The 24,741-nt window shown below is 48.7% G+C and overlaps 1 protein-coding gene across 7 annotated transcripts in view; it reads right to left on the bottom strand.

The window, feature by feature from the left end:
* CEP128 (centrosomal protein 128) overlaps positions 1–24,741 on the bottom strand; it is an 864,240-nt gene that overhangs the window by 389,237 nt on the left and 450,262 nt on the right. For all 7 annotated transcript variants that reach the window (XR_011283785.1, XR_011283784.1, XR_011283786.1 and 4 more), the window contains 3 exons: positions 23,632–23,808; positions 22,966–23,025; positions 20,816–21,008 (listed from right to left, as the gene is read on the bottom strand). Coding sequence is in view for 4 of the 7 variants with exons in the window: in XM_069637862.1 (XP_069493963.1) it covers positions 20,816–21,008; positions 22,966–23,025; positions 23,632–23,808 (430 nt within the window). In the remaining 3 variants the exon portion in view is untranslated. The remainder of the gene's footprint in view (positions 1–20,815; positions 21,009–22,965; positions 23,026–23,631; positions 23,809–24,741) is intronic.

Below are 24,741 nucleotides of genomic sequence, written 5' to 3'. Positions count from 1 at the left end.
ACCTCCACGTAGCAGCCCTGCAGATGGCCAGCAGGGGCACACCAGATAGGAACGCCGTAGTAGCAGCGATCGCTCTGGTCAAATGGGCTCTCGGACGGCCTGGCAGCGGTCGGTTAGCCAAACGGTGGCAGTGCAGGATGCATCCGGAGAGCCATCTGTAAATAGAAGACTTCGAGAGAGCCTTCCCTTGATTCACAGACCCAAAGTTCACATACAGCTGTGATATCCTCCGGAAACTCTTCGTGCGGTCCACGTAGAACTTCAGCGCTCTAGCCACATCCAGCGAGTGCACATCCAGCCGGCGACGAAGGAGACGGGAAGAAAACAGGTAACACCAAGGGCTCGTTAAGATGGAAGTCCGACGGCACCTTGGGCATAAAGGAGGGGTGCGTCCTAAGCACCACCCTCGAGGCATGGAAAATCAAGTACGGTGGTTTGCAGGATAGGGCCTGGATCTCTCCCACTCGTCGTGCGGAGATAATGGCCACCAGGAATGCAGTCTTCCACGACACAAACTTCATCGGTGCGGAGTGCATCGGCTCGAATGGGGGCCCCCATGAGCCTGGTCAGCACCACGTTAAGTTCCCATGCCGGGGCTGGGGCCTTCACCGGCGGGAATGACCGGAACAGTCCCTTCATAAACTCTTTTACCAGTCGATGGGACCACAGGGACGTCCGTCCTGTGGTTCTGGTATATCTGGAGATCGCCGCCAGATGAATCTTAATGGAGGCATGGGCTAGCCCAGCCTTTGCGAGCGATAGCAGGTACGGCAGCACTTGAGGGGCCGTAATCCGTAGGGGGTTGATCTTCTGTGCTTGTCACCAGACAGAGACCCTCTTCCACTTATGACCATTTGAGAGTCGAGGACGCCCTGGCCTTTGCAAGAACCTCTCTGCAATCGGCCGCTATATCGTAGCCTCCAAACTCTAGCGCTGCAGGAGCCAAGCCTGCAGGTTCTGCGATGCCGGGTCGTGGTGGAAGATGGCGCCTCCTTCTCTGGAGAGAAGGTCCACGTCCGCCGACAGCTTGATGGGAGGGGACGTTGACAAGTCCAGAAAGTCCGGGAACCAGATCTGCCTCGGCCACGCCGGTGCGACGAGGATCATCCTGCACCGGGACCTCTTCAGCTGGCTAATGAGTCGAAGCAGCAACGGCAACGGAGGGAACGCATACAGGTATAGGCCGTCCCAGGGGAACAAGAATGCATCGCCCATGCTCCTCGGCTGGGGAAACCTGCTGGCGAACCTCTTGCACTTCGAGTTTGTCGCTGTTGCGAACAGGTCGATTTGGGGTTTGCCCCATCGTCGGAAGAGTTGATCCACCTGATCCTGGCGCAGTTCCCACTCGTGACACGCGCGCAGCTTCCTGCTGAGCGAGTCGGCGATGGTGTTGCTTTCTCCTGCCAGGTGGAAGGGAACCAGGAACATCCCCTGGGCGACCGCCCAGTGCCACAGATCCTGTGCCTCCTTGGATAGGGCTGGGGATCTGGTGCCTCCCTGCTTCCGTATGTAAAACATTGTCGTGGTGTTGTCCGTGAAGATCCGCACCACCTTGCCCTTGAGCGACGGGAGGAACGATTTGAGAGCCCAGAACACGGCACAGAGTTCCAGGACGTTGATATGCAGGAGCATCTCCTCCAGGAGCCAGAGGCCTCTTGCGTGGAGATCTCCGGTGTGGGCGCCCAAACCTTCCAGGGAGGCGTCCGTCGTCACCGTCTCCTGGTACGCCGGTGTCTGAAAGTCCTTGCCCGCCGTGAGGTGCGCTGGAACGCCCCACCACTGAATCGCCCGCAGGAACACCTTGTTGAGAGGGACCCTGTCTTCGAAGGTGCCCGTCGCCTGCATCCAACGGGCGTCGAGAAATTCTTGAAGAGGGCGCATCCGTAGCCTGCAGAGGCGCACCAGGTAGATGCAACAGGACATCATCCCCAGGAGGGACTTGATGGACCTCACCCTGGCCACGTCCGTGGCTAGCAGGCGCTGCACTTTGTCTAGAATGGTCTTCGTCCGTTCTTCCGACGGGGCCGTCAGGCGCCTCACTGTATCGAGCTTCGCTCCCAGAAACAGGGCCACCTGCGACGGCACCAGGTGGGACTTTGGGTAGTTTATGGCGAATCCAAGGTCTGTGAGTAGTTGGACGGTCCTCGCAGTGTGTTCGCCGACGAGTTCCCTCGTCCTTGAGCGGATGAGCCAGTCGTCCAGGTAGGGGTAGACGTGAATCCCCTGCAGGCGCAGCCGCGCCGCCACTGGTGCTAGGCACTTGGTAAAGACCCTGGGGGCCGACTTCAATCCGAACGGCAGTGCTCTGAATTGGTAGTGGCGTCCCTGGACGACGAACCTGAGGAACTGTGGGTGACTTTTGAGGATGGGAACGTGGAAGTATGCATCCTCCAGGTCCAACGACGATAGAAAGTCGCCTTCCTCCAGCTGTCCCAGTACGTGCTGGAGGGTGACCATCCTGAACTTTTGTGATCTGATGTATTTGTTCAAACGACGAAGGTCCAGGATGGGGCGCCAGCCGCCAGTCTTCTTCCTGACGAGGAAGTACCTTGAGTACACCCCGGAGCCCCGGAGCCTCTTCGGGACAAGCTCGATGGCGCCTTTCCTGAGCATCGCCCGTACTTCCAACAGCAGTTGCGGGATGTGATTTTCCTTCCTGGCCACAGGTGGAACGTGAGGGCACTTCTTCAGGAATTCGATAGAGTGTCCTCTTGCCAGGGTATCCAGCACCCAACTGTCGGTGGAGATGGACTTCCACACGCCGATGAAATTCGTCAGCCGGCCTCCCACCGGGAGTTTCGGTGGGGGCCCGAGACCACGGCCGGTTCAGTCCTGCTTGGAGGTGGTGGCCTTGCCGCCCTGGCCACCTTGCCGACGGCGGCGAGGCGCTCCCTGCTTGCAGCGACCCCTGTAGGCCTCCTGAGACGAGGAGCGTGCCGCCTGGCGGTAGGACGACGAGCCACTGCTGGATCCCTTGGAGGCACCCTGTCTGCCTCTGGAGCTCAGAAAGGGCCGTCGTTGCTGAATGGCTCCTAGGGTGCGGGCCATCTCCGTTTCCGTTTTTATGGCTTGGAGGGATTCGTCCACCGCCTTCCCGAACAAGTTGCTGCCGTCGAACGGCATGTCCAACACCCTGGTCTGGACGTCCTGACGGAAGTCGGTCGCCCGGAGCCAACCCCGTAGTCTTAGGCAAACACCGTTGCCCAGCTGGCGGAACCCTGTATCGGCAATATCGGTTGCCACCGTTATGGCGTGGTCCGACGCCACCTCGCCCTCTTGCAGTATTTCCAGGGCCTCGGACCTCTTGTCCGGCAGGAAGTCCAATATGGGGGCCAGATTAAACCAGAGCTCCCTGTCGTAACGGGCCACGATCGCCAGGGCGTTGTCCGCTTTGATAGTCGTCGCTGCAGACCAAATGACCCGCCGCCCCATGGCGTCCAACTTCTTTCCCTCGCCGTCTGGCGGAGAATTCGACGTCGAGGCTCCTGACCCCGCCGCTTTCTTCTTCGGCGCCGCCGAGACGACCGAGTCTGGCGTTGGCTGGGCCCTGAGGCACAGGGGAGCGGTTTCGGGGACCCAGTACTTCTTCTCGTATCGGTCCCGTTTGGCTGGTGCCGTGGAGGGGTTTTTCAGAACCGACAGGCCCTCCTCCCAGATGTCATCGATTAGGGGCACCGTGATGACAGTCTTCCTCTTGGCCTCCCGGCGCTGATAGAGGACACCTTCCTTTTTCTGCTCCTCCGGGCAGAGCTGGAACAATTCGGACGCCCTGGCGATCATGGCGTGGAATGAGCCAATCTCGTCGGGCGGCGAGGCCCGTGCGAAAGGAGACGGGAGACCCGTTCTGTCGTCATCGCCGTCGCCCTCAGAACCCGTCGTCGAGCCCAACGCACCGTCATCTCCTGACTCGTGGGAGGATGAAGAGGGAACTGTAGGCCTTACGGGGGCGAGCGGAGGAGAGGGTTGGGTCCTCCGTCGTTTGTTCTGAGGACTTACCGACAGGCCAGGTTGCGGGTCCTCCGGCCTGGGCCGTGGGAATCTCGTCCTTATCTCAGAGCATAAGGACTGGATGTCAGACAAAATGGCCGCCGGGCCATCCTGAGGCCTAAGATCCGGCTGCGCTGGAAGGGAAGGCCGCTCTTCCTCACCATCGTCGTCTTCCTCCGTTATCTCCCGAGGATCTTCCTGACGGGATCGAACCTTCTCGAATTGGACTTCGAGGTTCCTCACGGCCTCGGTCAGTTCCTCCTCCGAGGCCACGACGATGAGCTGAAAAGAGGATTCCCTCCTTGGCGGCAGGGAAACTCTAGTCCCGGAGCCAGTCTCCGCTGGCGGTGTCTCTGCCGGCTTGGCCAGAGTCGCCGCAATCGCCTCGATAAAGGCCTTTGCCTGCTAGGTAGGGGCCTTCACCACCTTAGGTGCGTCCCGGGCCTTCTCCTTTGGGGGGAGGGGCGACGCCTCGCTTCCCCTCTTCCGAGATCGGACAGGGCTTCTCCCGAAGCTTACCCGGGGTCTCGGACTTTCTCTTCCCCGAACTGGAGCGTTGGCTCGTGGTTGACGGTGCCGGGGAAGGCGCGCCCTGCCTGGTGACTGAAGAGCCCGACCTTTCGGCGCTCCCCGAGCCAGCGGACTTGCGGCGCTTGGCCTGGTGTTGGGCCCCCGTCGCCGGGGTGCCCGCCCAGGACTTAGAAGCCCGCTCGGACCCTTTCTTCTTCTTCTCACCCGTCGAGCCCTTCTCCAACCAGCTTGCGAGACGGGATTGACGGTCCCTCATGGTCCACTCCGACAAGTTCTTGCAGAACTGGCAGTCCTTCTCTACATGAGTCTTGTCCCCATGAATACAGTAGAGGCATCGCAAATGTTCGTCTTCCTTAAACACATTCTGCAGCCCGCATCCAGGGCAGCTGCGAAACAGCTTGGGTCCGGGCGACGAACTCGCATCCTGGGCCATCTCGAAGTAGGCCGCAAATCTTCTGGAATCCTCCAAGAAGTTGATTCGACGAAATCTTCACCCTTGAGGGACGTAGGAAAATCCTGCAACGGGTAGCCGTAAACGGGAGTAGAAACGGTGGAGCTTGAGGCTCGATTAACCGAAAAAATGTGAAAATTCACCTGAAAAAGCGCGAAACACGCAGTAAAAGCTCGAGAGCTAAGCATGAGGACTCCCAACACTTGAACGTGCGGTAAAAATCTGAAGATGGCTGCCAGAGGCGGGGCTTAGGTAGAGGGCAGTCATTGGCTGTGGTCAGTATGACGCAGAGATCAGTGATTGGTTACTACTACGAAAGAGATCAGAAACGAAACTGATACTAATTTTTACTTTACCGAGGATTCCCAGCCTGACGATGGGGAATATTCATGAGCATGTGAATCCATGCCAGACCCCATGCTGGAGAAATAAAGTAACCTGCTGACTAATAAGTGTACATACACAGAAATGCAACGTAGACAAGACATAGAAGCTTGCTGCAGAGGAAAACAAAGTGACTAAGGCGGCCATGATGAAAAGATGGACGCCAGACCCATATAAAAAACAATCAAGCTACCTCAGAGACAGACCAGGACTGCAGTCAGGAGATGCTGGTAAAACAGCTTTCTGTGAGGGATAAAGAGGAGTCCATTAGTCTGGGATCAATGATGCTACTTCAAGGAATAACTGCAAGGCAGAAGGAGTCAAAAGGATAAGCCATGTACATGAAACCATTCCTACTCATACAAAGGCTCCATGATACACTTGGCATTTCCGAACCGGCACTGGATTGGCTATCCTCTTTCCTCATTAACCGTTCCTCCCAAGTCATCCTTGGCCCCTTCTCGTCTCATACTTCCACCGCCACCAGTGGTGCCCCACAGGGCTCTATACTCTCCCGCTGACTTTTACATCTACCTTGCTCTCCTTGCACGCCTCGTCTCCTCCTTCTCCAACTTCCAGTGTTATGCAGACAACACACAGATATTCTTCAGTCTCCCTGCTGACCCTCGTTCATCCTCCATCATCCCTGGCAGTCTATCTGTCATCCAGTCCTGGTGCGCCTCCAATGATCTCTGCCTCAATGCCTGTAAAACTGAGATCCTTCCCATTGTGACCCCTGCTCCCTCCTTCTTCCCCTCACTCTGGCCCTCCTACTTCGGCTCTGCCCCTTTGACTTCAACTGAAGCTAGAAACCTTGCAGTCATCTTCAACTCATCTCTCTCCTTGCTCCCTCACACTCCATTGCCAAGAAGTCCATCTCTTCCTACTCAAAGGAATTGTACCTTTTCTCACTTTCCCTCAGAGGCTAAATGCGACACAAGCCCTGGTTCTTTCTAGACTGGACTACTGTAACAGCATCCTCCTGAATATTCCCTCTTCAACTCTTCGAACCCTCCAGCTTATCTAGAATAGGGCAGCGAGAATTATCCTTAGCCTTAAGTCCATGGACCGCACTAAAAAGTCTTCACTGACTCCCGGTTGCTGCATGGATTAAATTCAAAATCCTCTGCATCTTCCACAAGGCTGTATGGGACCGGGGACCACACTATCTTCAATTTTATAATTTGATCTCACTAAATACTCCCTCTAGACCACTGTGTTCCTCTGGCACCAACTCTCTGTGTGTAAAGGGTTTTGCTAAACAGAGGGCAGGGGGTCGCTCTCTTGCCTCTGCGGGCTCCCTCCTCTGGAATAGCCACCCCCTGCACCTTGAGCAGGATCTCCTCAAATTCTAAACGCTCCTTAAGACCTTACTCTTTTCCGCCTCTTTTCCTCCTTCTCTCGTCTGCTATTGAATCAGTGTACTTGGCCCTTATGCATCCTCTGGGCCTTGTCCTTCCACACCAATTCTTCCCAGCTCCTGTCTATCCACAGCACTTAGCATCTGCACACTCTCTGCTCTGGAGGCTCGCATTTACACCTCCCGTGGGCCAGGCCGTGTATCACTCAACATTACTAGCACTTCATCTATGGTTCTCCCTCGAGCTCGGAGCCCCCAGCACTTACCAGCTCTTCCATCTTCCTTTCTGCACTTGCACGTTCTGAATACTCACAAGGCATAGTAGGTTCGCCCCTCCCCCTTTTGTTCTTAAATATTGTGTTGTAAAAGCAAACAATAAACAAAACAGACATAAGGCATATTTCTCTCAGATTAAGTAAAGGGAAAACATCTGCAAGAGCCTAGTATTGGACAATTAAAAGTGCGGAAAGTCTATGCAAGGTGGAGTGAGCAAGTCTCTAGAGGCCGAGGGGAGTAATGACACCCTGCATACATTGAATTACATAGCAGTAAATTGAAGGTCAAAATGGACACATTCGTGGTCACCTCACACGTGATACAGAAGTCAAAAACAAGGGCTATTCATTAGGCTCTAGATGAAGATACTGGTGTACCTACACTCCCTTAAAGGTCCCAGAATAAAGAACAGACTGCAAGTTCAACTACAAAGGAGAAGCCTTGGCTTAGGGTCGGACTGATGAGAGATGATGGACTAATTGGGAAAGTGGAGAGTAGTCTGACATTACTCTCAGCACCTGGCGTCCATTTTGCTTACGTGTTGCTAACGAGCCGAAAGGGCAAGGTTGGAAAAGCATGCCAACCAATCAGAGGGTCAATGGAGCAACATGCTATACAATGTTACAAAGACCAACCCGCTGCCATTTTTCTGCTATAATCAGTTTTAAACGTATTTAGAGGTGATGCAAAGCATGTCTGATAGATAAGAGGCAGCCAATGGTGTCACTAACACTTATCAAGGCATAAATTAGTCTTCATAAATTGATCAGCAGAGTTTGCTAATTAAAATGTTCTTGGTTAGCAAACAAACTCATTTGATTAGCAATGTTGTACTACTATGTCACCAGATGTTATTTGTACCCAAGACATAAAATGAGCAAGAATACAGCAGTTTTTTGTACCGCTGAAGTAAGACATTAGTGAGAGCCCCTGCATTGGGAATTCCAGATTATCATGAAGAATTGGATTTATTTTCTCATTCAAATGGAGAAGTCATGACATCAGTCCTTAAACAAAAGACGACATTAGGACATGGACACAAACCATTTGCTTATTATAGTTGGATTTTAGCTCCAGCTATGAAAGGTCATTATACTTGTAAGCAGTCTTTAGCTGCTGTTGCATTTGTGATTGAAAAAGCTTGAGGTATAACAATGGGGCGTTCCGTAATATTTGTTGAGCATGCATTATTTGCGATTTTAGAGAAACCAAAAAGTACATTGACCACACACAGAGCAACATGATACGAGGTAATATTGAATCCTGCAATTAAAATTGTCCGATATAAGACAGTGAACCCAGCAATGTTTAAAGCTGAACCAGTAGGAGAGGATGATTATGTACATGCTTGAACAACGTATACTGAGAACTATAATGAAATTCCCCAAGCCCTTGGGGAGAGGGGGGTAGTTGGTTTTATTGATAGTTCTTCAAAAATGTATCAAACGGTTGGTGAAAGCCATACTGGATCAGCAGTAGTAAAGCTGAACCGAGAGGGTGAATTTGAAGTAGTAACAAGCTCGAGATTGCCTTCGTATTTCTCAGCACAGGCTGCAGAATTAGTGGTGCTTATCGCAGAGATTCGAAGATGAGGAAGTGACTGTGTACTCTGACTCAACCATATTGAAGTACTAGCACTCTCATTGACTCTAGCAGTCGTAAAATGTGCAGCACATTCTAAAAAGGACATATTTAATTTCTCGCAGAAACAAAGCCGTAGATTTAGAAGCCAAAAAGGCTGCCCATTTCCCAATCATTTCTAATTTTGAAATAGAAAGTTCAACAAATGACAAGACAATGCATGTTGGTAAAGGAGGGCTTTAACCGGCTGTCCATTGTCCAGTTAATTGAGATACAAGGGCAAGCACCACCAGACGAGAAGGAGTTATGGAAGAAGCGGGGGTGTTCTTTATCCCCCACTGAGGCAATTTGGAGACAGGATACTACTGAAAAGCCAGTTATGCCTCTAGCATTATTGAGGGTAGCGCTGGAGCAGCTTCACTATGCCACGCATGGGACTCGCGAGAGTCTAACTGCTACAATCGCAGAAGAGTGGTCTTCATCAAACCTGTTGGAGCATGTGGCACAGTATTGTAAATTGCATCATGTGCCTGAAATTTACTGCAGGGCACACTTTGCAAACAGTGAGAGGGGCCATTTCTAGACCCAATGGCCCATTTCAGCATCTACATAAAGATTCACGCAATGGTTACAGATGTATGCTGGTCGTGGTATGTCTTTTTTCTAGATGGATAGAGGTAGGTCCATGCATACACCCTAGTGCCACGTGCGCTGCCAAGTTCCTTCTGTGTGAAGTGTTCCCAAGATGGGGTGTGTGTGTGTGAGGTTTGGCAGTATGACAATGGAGCGCATTTTGTAAATTAGTTGTCTGAGCAAATAGCTATTCTATTGGGCATTAAGCATACGTTTTCTTCTGCTCAACACCCATAGGCATATGGTGTTTGTGAACGATTATCGTTACAATCCTTTCCTTCAATCTGTTTAAAGATGAGGGATGGCTACATTGCCTACCCCTTGCCTTAAATGCTATAAGGAATCAGCCTGGCTCAGATCACCATCTAACGCCTCATGAGTTGGCTGGATGCTGCATGAGAACCCCCCTTGCTCCTCCAGCCAGGTTAAAAACTGATGCCCATAGTGTGGTGAAGACATTAGGTGACGAGATGCATGATTACCTAACAACAATGACTGCAAGTGTTTCTTTCATGTCTCAACAGGTCAAGAATCGAAGGGAGGGGTCAAAGAGAAGCGACAAAGACGATCCACCCATTGAAGCAAAGGATTTGTTAAAACAACCCACTCCATACCCCTGAGACCAGGTGCTGGTACAAAAATGTGTTTGCAATCGGAGCACTCCCTGCTTTGAAGGTCTATACGAGGTAGAATTCGTAGCACTGACAGCAGCCAAGATAAAAGGACAAAGAACCTGGCTTCATTTGGACGACATTAAGCCATATAAAGGATGAACCCTGACCCCCCCCTCCTGCAACTACCCACAGTGAAGCAAGAGAAGAAGTTCTGTATATGCAGACGTGTTCTATGGCTAATAGTAAAGATCAGGAAAGTGAAGAACACAGCAGCACCCTAGACTAAAGGCCAATATATTTTAACATGTCACAAGGAGTAAACCGTTTTGCAGTTATCCTGGAAATGTTTAGATAGGCTCATGAGACAATGCATTGAAATACTGGAGCTGAAAGAAAAGCACACTTCATCTTTATGTTACCTACTGCAATATTACACACATTTCTGTATGCTGTTTTTACCGACATATTATAGTCTTATCCAGCTCTAATAAGAAGATACGTCACCGTCAGAATGTTTTGGGGAAATTAAGAACAATCATATTATTTTTAGGATAATTGTTGCAATCATCTTGCAGTTCTTGATATAAAGGAATGATTCATAAAGACTCACATATTAAAGGTTTGAGCAAAAAGGAAGAGGTTTAAGGATAGAAGAGTCTCATTGTCATCCAGAAAATTGATGGGTTTCCAAGGAATAATAATTGTGGTGTCATTTTGCATTATCATTTCTGTTTTCCTTCTGATTATTATGACATTAAGACAAGTTATAAGAAACAATACATACATGGTGGATGACAATAAAACATTTGCTGTTGCCCCTGATGAAATCACAAACAGCATCTTTTATAATCTTACTAGGCATTTATATTGATTTAAAAGGGATGTTGGGGAAATTCATGAAGGTAGAAATACGTATCTTGACAATCCGGCTCATTTAAAGAATAACCTATGGTATCAGCACATGAAAAATTACATTAAAGAAGAAGCTCTATCGCCCCTCTCCGTGACATGGCTTGCACTTCTTCCAGGAGCTTAAGGATCTGCTGCTCCTGATGGGGAACCAGTGGAATACGTGGGCACCTGCGTTGGATCTCCAAGGTGTGATTCGGGGCCAGCACCCATCTGTCAGTGGTGATCTACTTCTACTCGCTGACAAACCTCGTCAGCGGCCTCCCACCAGTGTGCACAAGTGGGGGCCTGACATCTTGGTTGGTTCAGGCTTGCTTGGGCGACGGCGACGCTGACCTCCGCTACCGTAGGCCTGGGAGCGACCCTTGTAGGCTTCTTGCATGGAGGATGGGGAAGGTTGCTTGGATGATGTCGAGAATCCCATGGACGATCTGCTCGATTTTCCTCTGGAGGAGCGAAAGGACGACGAGCGATACTGCTGAAAAGCACGAAGGGAATGTGCTGTCTCCATATCCGTCTTTATGGCTTGACACGACTAGTTGACCACCTTCCCGAATAGATTTTTGCTGTTGAGGGCATGTCCAGCACCTTCGCATGAATGTCCTGATGAAAGTTTGTGTCCTTCTACCATCCCTGCGGACGAAGGCAGACTCTGATTCCCATCTGCCGGAAACCTGTGTCTGCGATGTCCACTGCCACCGTAATGGCCTTGTCCGACACCACCTCCCCTTCCTGAAAAAGGAAGAGAGCTTCCATTTTCTTGTCGGGGAGAAATTCCAGGATCGAGCCCAGCTTGTACCAAAGCTCCTGTTCGTATTGGGCCAAGATAGCCAGAGCATTAGCCGCCTTCATCGTGAATGCCACTGTGTAAATGACTCTCTTCCCCATGGCATCCATCTTCTTCCCCTCGTTGTCCGGAGGAACTGATGATGACGATGAAGCCGAGTTAGCCGATCATTTCCTTGCGGCAGCTGACAATACAGAGTCCGAAGATGGTTGTGATCTCAAGCACTTGGGCACAGAGTCCGGCCCCCTGTATTTCTTCTCCAACCGGTCTTGTTTGGTTGGAACCTTGCATGGGTTCTTTATGAGGGCTAGGCCTTCCTCCCAAATGTCGTCCAAAAAAGGTACCGCCATGATAGTCTTTCTCTTGGACTCTCATCGCTGATACAAGAAGCCCTCTTTCTTGGTTTCCTCGGGCACCAGCTGGAACAGCTCAGAGGCCCTGGAGATCATCGAGTGGAATTATCCCAGGTCGTCTGGTAGAGATACTCTATGAGGGGCGTCCAGGTGCGGGGATTCATTGGTGATTCATTGTCTGCCTGAATGAAGTCCTCATCTTGTTCGGTTTCCGTGGCAGTCTCCGTACCAGTGTCCATGTGCGTATCCGGGTCAGCTGGTGGAGCTAGGGCCCAGCGTAGTGGAGGAGGCTGATGTGGAGGTGTAGGGTGATGCTTTCTCTTCTTACGCAGAGGCTGATCAGGGACGTGCGGCACTACAGGTGTCAGTGCTGGGAGCAACCTCTGATGGATCCCCATCACTAGGGTGTGGAGAGTCAACAGGATGTCCATGGTTATGTCCCTCTGCTGTGGAGGGAACAATGGAGCGCTAGGCCATGCGCCGCCGTCGTCCTCCTCGTCGACCGTATGGACAGACTCTTGGTCATCGTCGTCCGTGGATGAGATGTCCATTGGCTGAACGCAAACCTTGGAGAGCTGTTTTGGGGCCTCCTTGCCCCCCCCCACCCCTTTCTCCTCCCTAAGGGTTTTGAACTGGGATCTGGACCGGTACACTTTCCCCCCCAAGGGGGGCTTGCAGCCTTCGCTGCTGCCTCGGCGGCCGTGTCAAACCTTGGGGGCAGGGATACCCTCTGCATGGTAGGAGCCACACTCGTCGGATCAGGACCTGCTACTGCCGTGGTTATCACAGCAGATGCCGACGAAGTAGTCGAAGAGGACTTTGTCTGTGCCGGTTGAGCCTGCTTGGGCTGTGCGGCCTTCTTCTCTTCCTCAGGCCTAGGCTTTTCTGATTTCTTCCGTAACTTGGCCAGGGTGGACGACTACCTCTTTCAGGAGGAGCTTGATGGCAGACTGGCTATGGACATAGAAGGCGATGGTGATCGCGGCCTATCCAACCTCGGACCCGCATCAGCGGCGAATCTGGTGGAATCAGACTTGTGTTTCTTGGCCTTATCTTGGGCCCCCACGGATGGGGCGACCTCAAAGGACTTTGACCTCTTCCAAGAGGGAGACTGCTTTCGTAGTGGCTGGTCCGGGCCAAGGTATGACCCTGCTTGGAGCACAGGGCAGAGGCCTTACTCAAAGTGAGCAAGCTGCCAGCCTGCTATGCTGGTCTTTCTTTCTTTGTATTCTTTGAGAAGCCCAGGAATCTCTCGCACCCATCGTCGTTGTGGTCCGGTAAAGACATTGGGCCTCCGGAGTCATGAATTGTGCGGGACCCGGCAATGGGCAATTACCGGGGCATTACAACCCCGGCGGACCCGGTAATTGCCCATTGCTGGGTGCCGCAAAATATTACTCCCCATTCCCATTTGAGTCCGAATGGGGAGGCCGGATGCACCAGCACAATTCCTGAATGGTGCCGGTGCTTCCGTTGAGGTCTGCTCAAGGGTGCCAGTATGCCACCTGGTGGGCGGGAAGGCACCCGCGAGCAGCACTTGTAGTTTGCCGGTCCGGTAACAACAGTACAAGATTTTTGTCCTCCACAAACACGTTCCGTAGCCCGCATTTGGTTCAGGGCCTGAAGGGGGTCCTTCCCTCCTTTTTCTCCTCCGCATGGTCGTAGGTCGCGAAGTAGGCCAAAGATGGCCTTCCAGAAACTTCGACGAATCTTCACTCTTGAGGGTCGTAAAACTTCACTGACAACGGATCCCTGTTGCCAGCTGATGAGGAAAGAGCACACAGGCTCTGGGAGAAACAAAAATCAAAGTTTTCAGCAAAAAAACCTGGCAAAACATACAAATAGCTCAGAAAGCAGCTGGAAGACTATGAACACTGAAGCGTGCGGTAAAAATCTGAATATGGCTGCCAGAGGCGGGGCTTAGGGAGAGGACTGCCATTTGATGGGGGCAGTCTGACCCATAGGCCATGGATTGGTTTAGGAGAAATACAGTTTTAAAGTAAAAGTGAAACTGTTTTTTCTCTTACCGAGCATTCCCAGCCTGAACGACAGGGAATATTCATGAGCATGTGAATCCATGCCAGACTCCATGCAGGAGAACATGAATAATAGCCGGTGACTTTCATGGGTAATCATGAGAGGTGAATATTTTGAATCGAGAGGCCTACATATTTAATCGAATTAGCACAAAGTATCGAGCATAGCGAGGGAGCCCAGTATAATTAAGTGGGGACAATGTTTTAAAATAATGTGTGGAAATCCAGGAAATCGATGGAGGGCACAGGTTGTGGGCTCCTTGTGCATCCCACTACCATCACCATGCCTGTTGCCCACAGCCTGCATGCCCTCCACATCTGATTCTGACTTCAAGGTAGGCCCTGCCGGGTTGCTGCATGCTTTGCCATGGCTACATGCCTTGCTAACGATGGCCGCCGCCATTTCTAACTACATGCTGCTTTCAACCTTCCTGATTGCCAGATGCAGATTGGCCGCTTTTTCCAGCTTATACACCAATTCGGGGGAGCCTTGCATGCAAAACTGGCCCCCAACTAAGCCCCACACCAAGGCCTTCCCCTGTTAAGCCTGTCTGGCCGTGGCCAGAGTGCCTGATGGCCGCTCTAACCCTGTGCAGGACCTATTGTTCTCCCACCTGGGTTTCGGTCCTCGCTCACAGCCTAATCCTGTTTTCCATCAGAGGATCGCAGCATTGAGTCACCTTACCACCTGAGCAACATCACGGCTAAGCTTGGCTGCCCTACCTACCTGATCTTGCTACACAGTTCTGTCCATTTCTTGGCGCTCGTTCTATGCACCCATAAATGTTCTTGCCAAGATGGCCTGCTGCCTGCTCCCCCTCCTTTGCTCCCACCTCCCACAACCCTGTCCCTCCACACCCTTACAATCTGGCAGATCCCATTAATTTTCTTCCCAGGAGAGAGCGCCTTTCTTTATCTATGTACTCCGAAGCAGACTGTCTGACTTTTCACCTTTATCAAGGCTGCTCCCACCCCCTGCTTCTACATAACTGATGTTAGCCCCACAAGGTTGTTCCATCTTTTAGTCTTAAGGAAACTGCTGCCTATCTTGCGGCCCCTGATGCGTTTTGTGCATTTCTTACCTTTATCCTGGACTGACATTCGCAGCCCTGTGCTGTTCCACCCAATGCACCTGCCGTTTGTTGTAGCCCTCTTCACCATAAAGTTCCACTGTTGTTTTACCTAACCTATACCTGCATAATTGTTGTAGGCCCCGTCACTAGGAGTTCAGGCATTCCAATGTTGCTGTACCAAACTTGTACCTGCATATTGGACTTAGTCCTCTGCACCACAGGGCGATGCTTTTCCAAATTATGCACCCACTCCAATGTCTTTTAATGTCCAGCCTTGTGCTGCATATGAGCCTGTTCACCTGCACTTATGCACCCTCCCCTCTCGCCCCCTTCCCTCCTGATCCTTACTCCTTCCTCCCGTCATTCACTCCTCTCCCCCTCCTCCCTTAGCCAGTCCCCCTCCTTCCCCTCTCCCCAGCATTCTTATCACAGCACTTGCGCGATCCGAATGCCTTAAGACCTAGTAGGAACGTTATTGCTTGGTTTTTTCTTCCTTGTAGCTCCCCTCCCTTGTCTTGATGCACATTGACACACTTTTTGATTTATAGCCATGTTACCAATAAATAAATAAATTGATGCACTTCGCAGCACAATTTTGACAAACATGAGGTCCAAAGCCATATCATTTACAGTTGGTTCTCCAGTGTAACACATGAAAAAATCCAGTAACTTCCATGTCACCAACTTTAGACCTGTTTATGAGGCTGCAGCCACAACCTATCTATGCCGGTAATGGCCAGTGTAAATCACTTGCATTAGGCTGCAGCTGCAACCTATCTATGCCAGTAATGGTCAGAGTAAATCCCATGCAAGAGGCTGCAGCCGCAACCTATCTATGCCAGTAATGGTCAGAGTAAATCCCATGCAAGAGGCTGCAGCCACAACCTATCTATGCCAGTAATGGCCAGTGTAAATCACTTGCATGAGGCTGCAGCTGCAACCTATCTATGCCAGTAATGGTCAGAGTAAATCCCATGCATGAGGCTGCAGCCGCAACCTATCTATGCCAGTAATGGTCAGTGTAAATCACTTGCATGAAAGCTGAAGTTATTCAGTCATATAATTTAACCCCTTAAGTGTCAGGCTATTATGCAAGTCTATGCAAAAGGACGAGCATACTCGCCCTTGGCACTTATTAAAGTGACCATTCTGGCATAGATCATTTGTGGCAGCAGCTTCATGCATGCGATTTACACAGACCACATTGTGTGGTGTGTAATCAGTGCAAGAAACTTCGGGGGTAGCCCATCTCATGTTATGATTGACATCAGTAGATTGCAGGTTGCTTAGAGCCCCCATTCCTTTCCAGCTGGCCTGTGAGGGTAGTGGTTATTCCCAGTAGTGGCTCCTCTCTGGCCTGGAAGCCGGTGAGCAAGGGCTGCCTGGTCTCGCCAAAAACAGCAGGGCTACGTGTGCGCCGAGTGTGCCGAGTGTGCATTTAGATCCCTCTTCAGCGGGCACAACACTTGCCTTCAGGATCCAGTTGCTGTAAGCTTTCTTAAGATACTAGAGGAAGACATGCCTGAACAAAAGGGTATGAAAGAATTGTTCTGTAGGAGGAAAGATAAGGAAAGTGGTAATCAACAAAAGAACATCCCCTTCCGTCCGCGCCTTTGGAGAACAAACCGCGTGCGTGAGGAATAAGATAATGTATGGGACTGTGCTAATGGTTCACCTGCCCAAGAGGTGTGAAATGCACAATCAATGCACACTATTGCAACTAAGAGCTAGATTCTGCATCAAGTGTTAGAACTCACACACAAGTGTGCGCTCAAAATCAATCCTCACTTTAAAGAAAAACGCATTGAGCCTCAAGGTGGAGCTGGAAAGCCAACCAGAGGGTCACCCTGCCATCCACCGATGAAACCTCGAGTTGAATTTAAGGGCGTAAAATGCAAGTAATGACTTCTGCAAGCCGTAATGGCCAATCTACGTTCTTTGAAATGAGAGTGGAGTTGTCTTTCATAGAATCATATACTTTTGAAGATTCCCAGCCTCAGATGTGGAAAGGCACGAGCATCTGTGAATGACCCAATACCGTTAACTTCCGTGTTCCATACCGCTTACGGGAACTGGATTCCTGCCACTTCATCAATAGACAAAGGCTCTGGAGAAGGTTGATTGTCCTCTTGGTACGGTATAGTATGGTCCAATACTTATTAAGCGCAAAAATGTTTCACCTCAGCAAGGAGCCATGTAGTCACTGAAAAAACGAGTCGCCCGTTAGTTTTGGCCCGACCACCTGAGCCAAAAAGCAGACAAAGACCCACCTCCACCTATGCCCACCGATCTTCAAACTCGCGGAGGGAATAAAAAGGTTTTTGATTTATGAGGAAACGCCAGATGTGCTTCAATCCCTCGCAGATTCGTGGGTAGCGAGTTCCTCAGCCGAGCCGCCTTAACAGGAAAAGAGCAACCACCCCACTTTGCCAATCTGAAGGAAGGAACCACAAGCAGATTGGCGGAAGCACAATGCAAGCATCTGTCTGCGGCGTAACGGAAGAATATGGGTGTAATCAAATTCGACGATGAACCATACATTGCACAATGAAACAGGCCTAGAAAGACTTGTGTATGTGCGCGTTATAAATGCCATAGCCTATCATGTCAATGCATAGTGATTTCAACTTTATTCGTTTTTCTACTGGCAGCCAGTGCAGCGGGCTCAAGATGTGAGAAATATGCTCTCCACGCCCTGCTTTCATCGGCACCCTAGCAGCTGCATTTTGCATCCTTTGAAGTGAGCCAATGGCTACCTTTGGCAGACCAAGGTGTAAAGCATTGCAATAATCAAGCCGACTAGAAATAAAGACATTGACTATTTGAATTTTTTGCAAAAATCCAAAAAACTCCAGCAAATGTTTAAGAGACCTCAAGTGAAAAATAACACATTCGAAACTTGAAAAATCTGACTCTCCAATGATAGTGAAGAATGAAGCCAGAAACCCAAGTTTGTAGCTTTTTGCAATTTCAAAGGGCAATTTCCTAAAGAGGGGGGCCACAATTGAGACACCCATTCAAACACTTTGGCTAGGCCATACATACCAGCACGTGGGCTAACTATATGAGAGGAACACAAACAGCTCAGTCTTTTGGACAGTGAATTTGAGCCTGTTATGACGCATCCATAAACTGACCTGTCCCAGACATGATTTCAACCTATTTCCGACCTCGGCCTCATTTTCACAGAGCTGAAAGATTAGCTGCATGTCATCAGCATATATATATATAAAAACGAACACCAGCCAACCTCATTAAAGCTTCCTCTTTTTAATGTCTAATATGAACCTGATTAACCAGTAATCTGAGAAATTCGAGAAATTAAATGAGATGCTTGATTAGACGGTTTGCGAAACTCTGGCAAAAGTGTTGGTCGCTTACCAGACACTCGGGTAAACATCTTAATCCTTTTCTGATGGGCATCTGCAAGTAGAAATCTTTTAAGTCCGCAGTTGACAAGCAATATCCTTTGAGAGGTATCGGGTAATAATATCGCCATATATCTGGTGGCCGTAAATAATATCGCCGGGAAAATGTCGTGGCGATATTATTTGGGTGACCATATACATGGGGACAGGGGCAAAAAAACAAAAACAAAAAAATAATTATTAAAAAAAAAAATAAAGTTTGGGGATTGCGGGGGTGTCCCCCGCATGTTCCATGCAATAATGTCGCCACAAAAAACGGCCATTTTTCGGCGATATTTTTGCATGGCGAGATTTTTGTGGCAACTTTATTACATGGAACCCCTTGAGAGCAGCAGGAGCAATCATTTGCGGGGAGAGCTTCCTGAATGTCTGCTGTCTGATGTACTTTTAAGCCACGTGAAATAGAGTATCTGGCTAATTCTTTAGCCTTCATCATGTTGTTTGGTGCCTATAAGAGCTGGAACAGCCCCCACTAAGATGCGTGATTGGGCTGTTAGCACCCAGAAAAGTCACCAAGGTGCTTTTTTCAGCATGAGAAAGTGGATTGTGCTCAGTGCACCCTTAGCTATTTCACAATAAATAGTATCCAAACCAAGACGGCCACCATGGAAATAGAAAAAGGAGTTACTTCTGAAATTAAGGAGTCGCCTTTACATTGACAGGCAGTCGGCGTGTCGGTGGGAGAGCAAGCTGAAGAGTCAGGAATCTGCCAAGAGAGCTACTCAAGATCAAAAGGTATTTTAAATAAAAATGTTTTCCAAACGACAGAATGGCTCGGATCAATACTGGGAAAAACTGTTGGTTAGGGCCTGCTTTTTGCACCTTTTGATTGGCTCTGTTACACCTCTAATAGATTTGGAAAAGTGCCGCCTGCCAACATTTATTGGAGAACAAGATCTCTAGTGTCGGTCATCTAGAAGTAATTATCTCAAAGGTAAGACTAGTTCATAGGAGGCTTGTGTAGAAAGTATGTGATAGATGGTAAAGGAACTGAAGGAGTCTGTGTGATATATTCCCTACCACAGAGAAAATCAGACACTCGCTATCCGCCAACCGAGGTATAATGTCTAATGAGGTATTGATGCTTGCATTGGGCTATTGGATTCAAAGTGACAGCAGAGACCATTGAATTCCGACACCACTTTTATTAGAGCTAAACAATAGTATGCTGGGCAAATGGGCTTACACAAGGCAGACAAATGACCCTCATTTTCCAAGAGGGAGCCACCCTAACCGAGAGGGATCTTCTCATAGTTGAAGTCTTCTCCTTCTAAGATAAATGTGAATTTCCACCTTTACAAGTACTCAATAATTCACATATAGTGGCCAACTTCCATAAAACAAAAAATTCTGAATCTGCTTGCAAGCTCTTGTTCCCCATACCTTGCCAAATTCAAAATCTCTGCTTGCCCACACCATTGTCCACCTATTTCCACTAAAAAGGATGTCTTTACAGGCAACCAATTCACTGCAAGCACTTTCACTTGTTGACAAAAAAACGGTCAACCGCTCAGGTGCAGACTCGTGCTCGACACTTTAAAATACATAACATAAAAAAATACAAAGTGATCAAAGATTGAACGCCATATTGCATGTCCAGAGAGACTATACTCTTGAATGGGGTTAAATGACCTTCTTTCCTAGCACTTTCAAGTTTCAGAACTTAGTACCCACAGGTGTGCACTATAAGCTATAAATATGTGAACATGTACATTATAATATACAAGTGGAAAAGCCTGTGTACACGGGCTAACATGCGTAACGGAAGAAATGTTCAGAGTGTAAATACATATGAAGTCAAATAAAGTTTAAAGCATACATGATGAATATTATTGATATAATAATACATACCAAGAAATATTACAATGAATAATTATATAATACATGAGTACATTGAACAAAAAGTTATTTATTTTGTTAGAGAAATAGTGCTGAATCAAAAGAATTTCTGTTTATATATTTTTTCTTAAATGTATATATTTTCTTAGTGTGCTTCTTTGAAGCCAATTGTATGTTGTCATTGTTAAAATGAACATTTTTTTCACCTGAAAGATGAACTTCAAGTCTTACTGTTGTATGCGTAAGGCAACACCTCCCGCTAGCAGTGATAACAGGCAAAGTGGGCAGGATGGCTTCGAACAAACATACATCTGGCCTTTTATTATATAGTATGATTGTAGCTTTGCCCCTAGATTTCTATATCCATCACTTGCATTCCTCCATCCCAGACCTAATCAATCTATTGTAAATGCCTCCTATACAGGGACCACCTCCATCTCCTCTATCACTTCCTATGTATGTCATTTCTGGTCGAAATGACACCTCAGCCTTCACGAAATGCATACTCATCAGGGGAATGCAAGCAATCCTCATTCTTGCAGAAGCTGGTACTGAAGCTTAGAATGGACTCACCCCTCTTCTCCCGGTGCATGTCCTCCAGAAGCTGCTCCTTCCTGGTGATCTGCTCAAAGAGCGCTTGGCGTTCAGAGTCCTTGTTCATATTGAGCTCCTTGAGGTTTTCACGGCTCTGCTGAAGGTGGCGCCGTACTTTTCTCTCTCGGCCCTCCCGCTCCTTCACCTCTTCACAGATCCACTGGAGTTTTGTCTAAGGAGAACCAACATGTGCAGTCACGTCAGACGTCAACACAGCCAAACGCCTAAGGGAGGGGGAGACTTCATATATACATGGCTAGTGCACTTTGAAAGGATTTAAGAAAATTGAATGAAAATCCACAGACAGCTGTGCTTTGTGGGTATAAAACGAAAATAACAGTATGACCGAGTAGAACATAAACCTGCAGAGATGACTGGATCCAGGCATGTTTGAGACTGTGGCAAAATGCCTTCAACATATCATGTGAACAGATCAAAATACATCAAGCAAAAATAAGATTAGAAAAGGGTTTTATTTTGGGTACAAATGCAGAGATGGGTTGTTTTGATGTTTGTTTCTGCTGCTTTGAGATTATTGCTGCAGTTGGAGGAGCGAGATGTGGGTTAGAGGGTCGACTCCGGAGATTGCTGTTGGAAATTATCAGAGTGAATACTTAGAACACTTGATTAAGTTGTGCCCTATGTTTTTTTCCCACTCTTCTTCCCACATTTTTCTTCCACTGTCCCTCCTCTCATATATATGTTTTGCATTGTGACGCCATAACAATTTAAAAGGAAACCATAGCACAGACAGGAGATGGGAGAAGTTAATTCCATGCTATTCAACATATAAAGTGTGTAGATATATATTAGCCTCGACAAATCCAGGAAAAGTGAAACTGGGGCACGTGCCCAAGTGTTCTCTTTTCTATATATATCTTTCCTACATATTTGCGACAAAACTGATGGACCAAACTTAAGAAGTTGAAGGGTTTTCTATGTATTAGAGTCAAAACTGATGGACCAAATTCGAGAATAATAATAATGGTTTTGAAATGTGCAAAGTTTCAAAATGGACCGACAATAGTCCTAAATGAACAGTCTTTAAGTGTTTTCCTAAAACTGAAAAATTACATTAATTTAAACATAATGAAACACACACTCGAAGTTGATCCATTATCGGTAGGTTGGTGCCTTTGGGAAAAACACATTTTTTCTCCATTCCGGAGAAGACTGTCTTCATTAGGTTAACCTATACTGCAACATTGTTGTTTATTTGAAGCATTTTTGGGGGGTATTTAGGAGATTTCTTTTTTTAATGTCTTCTATTACTTTAGTTATACTTTTTCCTGCTTTATTTTCCAGGCAATATTTCAACTTCCAAGGTTCGTCAATAACCCAGACATCAGCACACTCACATGAGAAGCTTTCAGAGTGGATTCCTGGTTGCGCTCTCAGACTCTGGTACCCTGGTTTGCGTGATGCGCCGCTCCCGTCTTCTCCGATAGCTGCGGGGCTGTTACATCTAGCCTAGTTGTGAACACACACACACACACACACACGCACCCTCCACGGAATACTACTGCCCCCTACGTTTCCATCTGTGGAGCTCGCTATATGGATTGTGCCACTCTGGTGGAACGCATAGGGTTTACTTTGGGGATGGCCGATAGAGCTTGCCAAAGAATCCTACACCTCCTTTTGACCCATCTCTCTGAGCGATTGTAATGTAAAGTGGTCTCATATAGTGCCCTTCTGCCAACAATGTTGGCCTCGCTGCGCATGGCTATGGAAGAAAAGAGGGCAGGGTGTGTTAGTCGGATAGCGGGAACGCAAACAAACAACCTTCGATGTTGATGGATGCAGGTTGCAAGTACCAGTTACCTATGTGCCAATATGAGAATCTCTTTGTTGTTTGTGGTTGGTACCGACAGGCAGGTTTAGCCATATGGGCATTGTGGTATGCAAAGATTATCAGCATGGCTGTTGATAGAAGATGGATAGGTACCAGTCAAACAAAAATGAGGCAACAGGAGCCTGCCTCAGAGCGTCATTATGCACAGGCATGTGGTTCTTCGGAGACAAGGAAAATCTCCCAATATCCCTGCAATCCTGTGCACCCTTGGAGCACACCACAGATGCAAACCGTGCACTCAACCCAATTGATGCAGAATACCATAGACATTTACCTTTGTCTCTGCCAGCCAGCGATGAGGATCCCTCTGTAAACCAGGCGCAATGGAAATCGCCTGAAAAATAGAATTATTTAGTCCACTGAAGAATAAGAACCATACTGTAGTGTGGGAGGAAATGTGCTCCACAATTGTGAACGAATGGGCAGTTCTATGTGCATGGGAGTGGAGTATGCGTAATCAAGCCTTTACTGTGGAGAAGGAGCTCACCTTCAGTCATTAGCCATGTGGGCAAAACAGAACTAGCAATGTACAAATTCATGTTATATTGGATCATGAACCGATAAACCCAGAGTAGGCACCCTGCAGCTCTCGATGTTTGGACTACGACTCTGCCGACCCTGCACCATTGAGTATATGGGCTAGGCCTGATGGGAGTTATAGGCCAAAACATCTGCATGGCCAGAGGTTGCCTCTGCATGCTGTAAGCAAAAGCGTCTCAGGGCACGTCTGTATTGGACTAGATCATGCTAGCTCTCTGGATCATCCCGATGAAAGGGGCGTATTCTTAATATGCCAGAAGGATCTCTTTAAATGGTGGGCAGGCACAACAACTACTACAGACCAACTGCACGTGCCGTAATATCTGCCATAAACCAATTGCAGCAGGAATAAAACGACTTGCCAGCAAGGCACACATATCCCTTATGGAAGAGTATGTACCTTGAACTTCTCAGCAGAGTCCCGGGAAAGGACTTTGCAAGAGGCATCAATTTCGCTTCCTATCATATTCAGGATTGTCTCCTGCTCGGTCTCCAGGCGGCTGAGCTGGTCCCGGAGCTCCAGGCGGGCCTCCTCCAGCATCCTTAGATGGTCTTCCACTTTACTTATCTGCTTGTCCTGGGAAATAAAAAACACAGGGACCGTCACTGCAACGCATTATAGCAAAAACGGCTTAGCAAACTAATACAGCTTTTCAACAAATGCAATGTGCAATCGGATCAATGCTGGTCTGCGTTCTGGAATATATCTTTGCCAGTTGCTTTCCCATATCCCAGATTCATACATTTTACGGGAGACAAACACTACAGAACTGCGTATATTTCAGCAAAACTATTACCACAAGGGAAGTAAAATAGTAGTCTTTGTTCTAATGTGTTTCTACCTGCCTCTACTCTCCGCCCTCTACAACAAATCCAGAACAGGACTGCAAGAACTGTCCTTGGCCTCAAGCCCTGGGATCGTATCTCTCCAGCTCTGAAATCTCTCCATTGGCTCCCAGTGGATGCACATTAAATTCAAAACCCTCTGCATTGTCCACAATGCTTTCTGGGGCCTGGTTCCAAAATACCTTCAGCTATCCCTCAGCAAATACCTCCCCTCTCGAGCTATTCACTCCTCTACCTCCAACTCCCTCAGGGTCAGTACTTTTTCAAAGAAACGAGCTGGGGGTAGATCTCCGTCTTCGGCTGGAGCCTCCCTCTGGAACAGCCTCCCTGCCGCTCTAAAACTTGAGGAGAACAATCTCAGGTTCCGGAAGCACCTCAAGACCTTCCTCTTTGCTTCTGCCTTCTCTCCCCCCTCTCCCCTGCTGATCTGCTCTCTCTTGGCACCATGCACCTGGCCACTCTCTGTCCCCTGGGCCCAGGTACCTGCTCACCCTGCACTGCCTCCAAGCCATCCCTTGCACTGGGGACTGTATCTGTACCCATACAGTCCCCCACCCCATTTTCTTCTTTGCTGCACTTATCAGACTTACCCATTCTGCTGCCATAAACGCAGCACTTGCCACTTGCTGGCTGCACTACCACTGTTTATTGCCTCTATTATTTA

This window comes from Ambystoma mexicanum, chromosome 14 (assembly GCF_040938575.1).
Source record: "Ambystoma mexicanum isolate Mex_15411 chromosome 14, UKY_AmexF1_1, whole genome shotgun sequence".
Classification (NCBI taxonomy): domain Eukaryota; kingdom Metazoa; phylum Chordata; class Amphibia; order Caudata; family Ambystomatidae; genus Ambystoma; species Ambystoma mexicanum.
The sequence above is the reverse complement of the archived record's forward strand: the minus strand, read 5'-3'. Positions and strand labels throughout refer to the sequence as shown.